The 9,069-nt window shown below is 46.2% G+C and overlaps 1 protein-coding gene across 1 annotated transcript in view; it reads left to right on the top strand.

Annotated features, from left to right (window-relative positions):
• The first annotated feature begins 4,530 nt into the window (after positions 1-4,530).
• Positions 4,531-9,069, top strand: part of IQGAP1 (IQ motif containing GTPase activating protein 1) — a 109,026-nt gene continuing 104,487 nt past the window's right edge. Inside the window, exons 1-2 of the mRNA XM_077873087.1 lie at positions 4,531-4,689; positions 6,595-6,694. Of these exons, the coding sequence (XP_077729213.1) occupies positions 4,635-4,689; positions 6,595-6,694 (155 nt within the window). The 5' untranslated portion in view covers positions 4,531-4,634. The remainder of the gene's footprint in view (positions 4,690-6,594; positions 6,695-9,069) is intronic.

Below are 9,069 nucleotides of genomic sequence, written 5' to 3'. Positions count from 1 at the left end.
CCTCTTGTTATGTGGCTTCAGTTGAATTACTAGTTTTCTATTTCTCATCTGTAAATTGGAGATGATGATAGTCCTTTCTTTCTTTCTTTCTTTCTTTCTTTCTTTCTTTCTTTCTTTCTTTCTTTCTTTCTTTCTTTCTTCTTTCTTTCTTTCTTTCTTTCTTTTTTTTGTGGTGGGGGTGGGTGGGCAAGGGCAGAGGGAGAGGGAGAATCTTAAGTAGGCTCCATGCTTAGCTTAGAGCCCAAGGCTAGGCTTCATCTCACCACCCTGAGATTGTGCTCTGAGCTGAGATCAAGAGCTGGACACTAAATCGACTGAGCCACCCAGGAGCCCCCAGTCCTCCTCGTCCTCCTCCTTCTTTCTCCTCCTCTTCTTCTTCCTCCTCTTTCTCCTCCTCCTCTCCCTCTGTCTCCTCTTCTTCCTTCTCCTCCCTCCTCTTTCTCTTCTTCCTCTCCTCCTCCTTCTCCTTTTTTTTTTAAAGTAAGTTCTACTCTACTAACTGAGCCAGCTGGGCACCCCTTATAGTTCTTATTTTGTAGAGTTATTATGAGATTCAGATGAGAAAATAAATACAAAATACTTAGTCTAGTAAAGTCTTCAGTTATTATAATTATGAACAATGACTTAATTTGTGACCATCAGATAAAGCTATGTGAGATATCTGAAATTCAATGTGATATTGATTTAAATATCAGTTAGAATTGCATCGTTTTAGGAATAAGGAAGAATGCATGAGGGATGCCTGTGTGGTTCACTGCATAGAGCATGCAAGTCTTGATCTTGGGGTCACAAGTTTAAGCTGCACTTGGATCTTGGATCTAAAGTTTACTTAAAAAAAAAAAAAGCATGAATCCACTAGTGTTATAACCTTTATCATTAGAAAAAACATTTATGTATTTGGATTCCATCCATTACAAAGGTCTTTAGAACTAAAATAAAAACATATGTATTTATTTTAAAAGCCAAGAAATATAAAATAAAATCAAAAGATAAACTAGGGGCAGCCCAGGTGGCTCAGCAGTTTAGCGCCACCTTCAGCTTGGGGTGTGATCCTGGAAACCCAGGATCGAGTCCCACATCAGGCACCCTGCATGGAGCCTGCTTCTCCCTCTGCCTGTGTCTCTGCCTCTCTCTCTGTCTCTCATGAATAAATAAATAAAATCTTATAAAAAAAAAAAAAGATAAACTAGGTGGGACTTGAGAATTTCTTCTTTTTTAAGATTTATTTTTTTTTTATTTATGATAGACATAGAGAGAGAGAGGCAGAGACACAGGCAGAGGGAGAAGCAGGCTCCATGCCGGGAGCCCAACGTGGGACTCGATCCCGGGACTCCAGGATCGTGCCCTGGGCCAAAGGCAGGCGCAAAACCGCTGAGCCACCCAGGGATCCCCTTCTTCTTTTTTTTTTTTTAAAGCAGATGTTTTTGTTTATTTTATTTATTTATTCATGAAAGAGAGAGAGAGCGAGAGAGGCAGAGACACAAACAGAGGGAGAAGTAGGCTCCATGCAGGAGCCTGACGTGGGACTTGATCCCAGGTCTCCAGGATCACGCCCTGGGCTGCAGGCAGCGCTAAACTGCTGCACCACCGGGGCTGCCCCAACTTGAGGATTTCTAAGAGTAGTCAGAGGAATAGATAACAAGTTTTGCAATCTATGACATAATATGAAAAGAAGCTCAAAATGACAGTTGGCACAGTGAGAAAAATGGCTCTGAAAGCTTGCAGCTCCAGGAGTTATGTCTGGTGGAAACCTCTGATCAAAAGTAATCTTGGGACTCCTGGGTGGCTGAGTGGTTGAGCATCTGCCTTTGACTCAGGGCCTGATCCCAGGGTCTTGAGATCGAGTCCCACATCAGGTTCCCTGCTTCTCCCTCTATGTCTTTGCCTCTGTGTCTCTCATGAATAAATAAATAAAAACTTAAAAAAATTAATTTGAATTAACTAGGTTGGAACTTTCTTAGCAAGTGTCTATACCTTTCAACTCAGAAAAGCTTTAAAATTAAATAAAGAAGAGCTTAATGGGATAAAAATTATGATGTTGGAATTAAGAAGAAATATGTGCATATTTCACATTTTGTGGACTTGCAATGTTTTTTTTTTTTAAGATTTTTAAACTTTTTAATGTAATTGCCACCCCCAACATGAGGCTTGAACTCATGATCCCAAGGTCAAGAATCTAGGGCACCTGGGTGGCTCAGTCAGTTAAGTGTCTGCCTTTGGCTCAGTTCATGATCCCAGGGTTCTGGGATAGAGCCCCACATCAGGCTCCCTGCTCAGTGGGGAGCCTGCTTCTCCCTCTTCCTTTGCTTGTGCTCTGTCAAATAAATAAAATCTAAAAAAAAAAAAAAAAAAAAAAAAAGAATCTCATGCTCTACCAGCTAAGCCAGCCATGTACCCCTGCACTTGCAATGTTTAAGAAAATTTGGCTCATTAGAGTGGCAGCTTCATATGTATAATTGAGTTAGTTTTAGACTTAAGATTTAGAATTGAAACCTTACTAATCTTGCACATGGAACTGGGTCATCTAAGAGAAATTTAGATTCATTTATTTGTAAGTTTGATTTATAAAGATTGCTAAGCCCTGAAAAGTTTTAGGTTAGACAGTTGAAGAAATTGAATAGAAAATCTAATAAAGTAAGTTTATAGGCATAATTTTAAATGCTTGGAGATGTTGAATTAACTAAGTTTGTGAATGGGACCAAAAATTATTCAGTTTCTGAAAAATGGTAAAATATGCTAGGTGTAGAATAATAAAATTTCTAAGCTGAACTTAATCATTTAAGAACTAACTTTTGAATTTTAATAAATTAAATCTTTGCCTGTTTTTCTTATTTATTTATTTATTTATTTATTTATTTATTTATTTATTGAGAGAGAGAGAACATATGTGCATGCCAGTATGGGGTGGGAAGGTGTGGGAGCTCGATCTGACAACCCTGAGATCATAACCTGAGTCAAAATCAAGGTTTGAGCTTAACCCACTGAGTCACCCATACACCCCAAACCTTTGCCTGTGTTTTAATGAAAGGTGTTTTTTTCTAGGTTTTCAAGATTCTCACTTTAATATTTTGAAGAAAGAGTGAATAGATTGTAAATGGCTAGAGCAAAAAGCCTCCAGTCAGGGGGTGCCTAGCTGGCTGTCTGTAGAGCATGATCTCAAAGGGGTAGTAAGTTCAAGCCCCAGGTTGGGGGTAGAGCCTACTAAAAAAAAGAAAAAGAAAAAAAGTATGGAGTCTTACTGCGAAGGGGCTTGTCATGCCGAGGAACTTGGACCATATTCTGAAGGGGATAATTGGGAAGCAATGTAAAAAGGAAGAATACAAGGTCATTTGCCCTTTAGGAAGAACACAGGACAGTGACAGTGAGGAGCTGGCTGCAGAAGAGAGACTAGAGTGGTGACTGTCTAAGCAGTATGACAGAGAGGAGAGAGACAAAAGCAATGCACTTCAGAATAAACTGGATGTAGGGCCTGAGGCCGGGAGCCTGGGGGTGTCCTGACCATCAAGGAGCACTTCTACTAACAGAGAAGATAGAATAGTCAGTGTTCAACACTTTATATTCGAAGTGTCTGCAGGATCTACAGGTGAAAATGCCCATTATACAGCTGAAAATGCTGAGTCAAGTCTTCTAGAGTTTGGTCTGGAGATGTACCCTTACAGCTCTTCCGCAGCTTAAGGTGAGCAGAAATAAATAAAAATACCAAGAAAGAATGGGCAAAGGAAAAACGGAAGGGGTTAAGGGCAGAATTCTGTTGAATACCAGTATTTGAAGGGATGCCGCAAGCTGCAAGGGGAAGGGGCATCCCTAAAAAGGCAAAGAATCTCCTTAATAAAGAGAAGAACTTGCAAAGAACAGAGGCAGGGAAACCAATGGAAGGAAGCTTGGACAGTTCTCCGCTTTAGCGACCACTTCTTCAATAGGAGGGGGCTGAGCAGTTCCAATCTGGCGCTTGCGGGCGAATCTGGGAGGGGACGAGGCCAGCTTGCAGCCCTTATGGCCGGGCATCCCTTACAGCAGTCTGAGTCCTGCTTGTGTCCCACAAGAAGACTTGGGGCCACTGCAAAGGACGCCTTCCTTGAGCGCTTTGGTGCAAAGGATTTTAGCTCGGTAGGCAGGAGGAAAGAGGGGGCCCGTGCTTTTTATTTCAAGCCTTTTAAAAACATTTACGTGCATTTATTTCATGCTGAATTTAATCCTGGGCTCCTAAGTTCTTCTTTCTTCTGGAATACCTTTTTCTTCTGTGCAACCTCCTCTCTGGTTTAGGCACACGCCGCTTATTTTCGGCCCCAGACTTGCCGCTGGGGCGCGGCCGGCAGGGCTGGGCTCCAGGGCGGAGGCGGTCTTCCCGGCCGAGCGCAGAGGACCGGGGGCTCCCGGGCCGGCGGGCCCCGCCCCCTTCCTTCCGCCTCCTGAGGGCGTGGCTCCGCGGGGGCCGGACCGGGGGCGTGGCCGACCGGGGCCCCGCCCCCTCCACTCCGGCTCCGGGCGGCGCGGCAGGGCGGGGCCCGCGGGTGGGGTCGCGGGGGCGGGGCCTCGGGAGCTGGCAGCCCGCGCACTCTGCAGGAGCTGCAGCTGCCGCCGTCCGCGCCTTCAAGGTCTCGCCGCTTCCTCACAGAGACCCGGGCTCGGCCGCCATGTCCGCCGCGGACGAGGTTGACGGGCTGGGCGTGGCCCGACCGCACTATGGCTGTGAGTGCGGGGGCTCTGCGGCGCCGGGGCTTCGGGGTCGGGCTCGCTGCCTCCGGGGAGCCGTCCTCCCGGGGGCGCGGGCCGGCGGGGTGGCTGCGGGCCGCGCGGACCCGGAAGAGCCGGCCTGGCCGGGCGGCGGGCGGCGGGCGGCGGGCGGCGGGGGAGGTGGCGGGCGGCGGGGCGCCCAGCCGGGTCTCCGAGGCGGCGGCGGCGACGACGCAGGCGGCCTCCTCGCCAGGGCCCGGGCGCCGCGACCCGGGGGCCCCACCCATGCCTCCCGCTTCCCGGCGCCGCCGAGATTTGGGGCTGGGGGGGGCGGCCTCGGGTGAGGTGGCAGGAGGCCGAGGCAGGGCGTGTCCCGGAGACCCGGGCTCAGCTCGCGCTTAGCGAGGAGGCGGCGAGGAGGCGGCGCGGCCCCGGGGGTGCGGACCCGCCCGCCGCAGGGCAGCGGAGAGCGGCGGCCCCGGGTGGGCCACTTAGGCTCTCGGGCTTAGTTCCCTCCTCAAGATTGCAAAAATTAAAACAAAAAACAAAAAAACAAGAAAAAAAAAAAAAAGAAAAGAAAAACCTAACCCCAAACCCTAGGACTTCCTCATTTTCCGAACCTCATTTTCTGTAGCTGTCCATGGGACGTCATTGAACTGCAGGCGGGAGAGCTCTACCCGGGGCCCAAGGAGAGTCCCTGGGAATCCTGAATTCCGTTTTCGTTTTATATCCTGGGGATAATGGCCCGTGTTTAGGATCATTTCACTCAACAGTTATGTGTGCGGTGCTGTGTCACTTTGTGAAATTAAAAATGAGTAAGACTGGGCCCTGCCTTCCAAGAACGTTTTAATCAGAGAGAGGGAGAGACAGGTGTACGACCTAATGATAGTAAGGTGTAATAAAGAGAAAAGCTGCTGAGCCAGCCAGGCAGAAGCAGTAGGGTGGGTGAGGAGGAGGGGTTGGGGGGAGCCAATGAGAACACAGCCACGTTTCAACGGAGCCTTGAAGGAGGTAAAGTTTGACTGGGCAGGGTGGGGTCGGAGAGGTAACTTGAGGAAAGAGCAAGAATTAAGGTACTGAAGAGTAGAAGGGCGTAGTGGGAGGAGGAGGGGCAAGGGAGAGGGCAGCCAAACTGGGAAAGGCCTTGAATGCCATCCCAAGGAATGAGGAGTTCCTGCCATACCCCTGGGTGCCCATGAAGGGGACAGACTGAGACAGACTGCTTGGATTTGAATCCAGGTCTGAGGACTTAATAGTGGTGGAGTTCAGATCACCCGGGGCTGTTTCCTCATCTGTAAAATGGGTGTGATAATCACAGGATTGTTGTGGGGCTTCAGGGAGAGGATGCAAGTAAAATGCTTCACCGCACAGTTACTGCCACTTAGTTCTCAATGACTGCTGGCTTTGGTTATTAATAAAAAAGGGAAAACATGGGGCCCCTGGATGGCTCTGTGGTTGAACATCTGCCCTTGGCTCAGGTCGTGATCCTGGGGTCCTGGGATCAGGTCCCATAGCAAGCTCCCCACAGGGAGCCTGATGTCTCCCCTTCTCTCTGTCTCTCATCAATTAAAAAAGAAAAAAAACTTATAAGAAACAAAGGGTAAACCTGATCAGCTCCATATATAGAGAGAGCCTGGCAGACCAGAACACATTTGGGCCAAAATCTCAACTCAGTATTTTTCAGGGTACAATAAAATTTAGTACATGTTTATATTATCCTTAAGAAAAAGGTAGAACAAATGTAGTTGAAACCCCATAGTTCCTGTTTAGGAACCCCATTGTTGTGCATCTGGCTGTCCACACGTCCACAGGTTACCCTGCCTCTCTAGGTGACTAACTGGAATTTGATGCTGTGGCATTCTTTTATCACTCAGAAGGGTTACAAATTTTTGTGTTTGCATTCTTTCTTTCATGTTTTAGCTGTCCTGGATAATGAGAGACTCACCGCAGAGGAGATGGATGAGAGGAGACGTCAGAATGTGGCTTATGAGTACCTTTGTCATTTGGAAGAAGCAAAGAGGTAAAGATTGGTGGGCTGGAAGGAGGGAGCTGTTAGAGTGTGAATACAGATAAAGATCTCTTTGAATCTGTTGCAGGTGTGAAGGTAGGAGGCTGGTAGTTTGAAGGACTAAGTATAGGTAGGGTATTTTTATTCATGGGAGCAAGTAGCCTTGATGGTGGTTTATTGTGAAACTCTCTGATGGGCACTTAAGTATTCTGAAAAATTTCTAGATTTGTGTTGTTTGGTTTCTTGCTTACGATGCTTGTTTTGGGCACTACCAGCTGTAGGGGAGAAATAACAGTTTTGTTATTTTTTCAAGCCCCCCCCCTTTTTTTTAATGAGATCCACACCCATCTTGGGGCTCAAGAGTCACATGTTTTTTGACTAAGTCAGCCAGGTACCCCAGAAATAGCATTTTTGAAGTTTGAAGTTCTTGGTCTTAATGTTTCGCTAATTCTCCACTGCTTTTGATTTACATACGAATTGGATTCATTTCCCTCTTGGTAGCCATCTGGGAATGGGCCCATCCATTTGGCAATGCTCAAAGTTTACCAAAGCCAGCATTCTACACATTCCTTGTGAAGTGAATGTATAAGGGCAGTTTTCCTTTTCCAAATGCCCCAAGACCTCATAGTCTTATTCCTAGAGTGTCAATTTGCTATCTGTGGTTCATTTCTTCTGTTTTGTTGCCTGTGTTCCTTTGCAAGACCCCAGGGCAGATAGCTGTAATTACAGATCCTGTTTCCTGTGTGTGAGCTTTGGTGGAAAAGGCCAGTATGGGTTAATGAAAGGTATTTGTGAACGAAGTCTAATGAAATTCAAGGATGTTTCAAATGGTTCTGATAAACATGAGTATTTTTGTTTGCTTTGGTTAATTCTGAAAATCTTAAAAAAGGCTCTAGGAAAGTCCAGAGAACAATACAACAAATGTCCTCATATTCCTGAAGTTACAAGTCTTAGTCTTCAACTCTTTTCCTTTTCCTCTCCAAAGACACAGTTGGAGTCCCTTTTGTGCTCCTCCCTGGTCCCATTTTCCTTCTTCTGTCTCTGGGGCTACCTCTAGTATGCATTGGGTGTCTTAAATCCAGGCTGCTTTTCTGAGCTTTAAAGCTCTTCCTTTAGACGGGAGTGGGGGGTGGGGGGTGGTTGAATTAGTGGTGATTTAGGTGGGGGAGAATGGTAATAACACTTGTTTTTCTAAATAGAAGGTTAGACAGCAGGAAGTAAATATGTAATTAGAAAAGGGGATGTTTCTCATACGGAGTTTGTAAGGGACTCATGGGGGTGTGGGGGGGACTATTCGGTCCTTTGTTGCTTAAACTGTGGACTAGATCTAGATCTTGTTTTAGAAGGTCAAATGGTCTGAAAGCTGCAGCTGTATCTGAGAGACCATCTTGTGCTCTGTGAAGCCTTTGGTGTCTCTGTTGAGGTGACCTGGGGCTGAGAGGGAAGAACCCCAACTCCCTTCCTCCTTGTGAAGCAGTTCTACTTTTGTTTTAATCTTGGGTTTCCACAGTAAAATTCCCTTTTAACAGAGGGTTTCTTGGCTGCCACTCCCTTGCTACCACTAACGTAGTTCAACTACTCCTCTGCTTTAACCGTTTCATTTCAGGTAGGAAATGAGGAAATGGAAGCCTGAATTTGTGTGGTCTACTTGTAGTTTTCTTGGTTGAGCGATAGTTTTTTGTTTTAAATCCATTCTTACAGTGGTTCTTAACCCAGTGTGTGCATTAGATCACCCGGGGAACTTGAAAATATAGACATCTGGGGCCTTAGCACAGAGATTCTGGTTCAGTAGTCCTGGGCTGGAAGGTCCAGTGGTCTATTTATGTCTGTCTGTTTTATGCTTCCAGTGGTTCTGATGTAGTTGAGAAGCAAGATTTAAAAAGCTCAGCCTCTAGCCTGACTAGAATGGGGATTTCTGTCAGTCACATTTCCTTCTTCGAGTGCTGTAGGAGCAAGGCACTTCATTTCCATCTACTCTGGGGCATGTTCTTTTCTGTCAGGTGTTTTTCCCAGAATAGAAAAGTAGCCCGTTTCCTTTAACATCCATGATCGCCTGGCCTTTTTTTTTTTTTTTTTTTCAGTTGGATGCTTTTGCATACTTAGGCAGTAACTGAGGCAGTCAGACATTTGTGCTAGTCTTTATTTTTTATGCTTTGGGTTATAAGGGAGGGTATAATAGTGGCATATTGCCCTATTGGCCTGGCATCGTGGAAATGTGCATGGTTTATTTTATGGAGGCAATCACAGGATGCAGTGATGGTGGTGGTTGTTGTTTAAAGCTTTGATTGGAAGATCAACTTTGGAGGCATGTATTTAGATTTTACTACCAGAGGGGGCTAGGAAGAAGCCTGAGGATGTCCTGCAGAGAAAAGACTGAGATCCCTACC

This window comes from Canis aureus, chromosome 2, assembly GCF_053574225.1.
Source record: "Canis aureus isolate CA01 chromosome 2, VMU_Caureus_v.1.0, whole genome shotgun sequence".
Taxonomy (NCBI): Eukaryota; Metazoa; Chordata; class Mammalia; order Carnivora; family Canidae; genus Canis; species Canis aureus.
The sequence above is the reverse complement of the archived record's forward strand: the minus strand, read 5'-3'. Positions and strand labels throughout refer to the sequence as shown.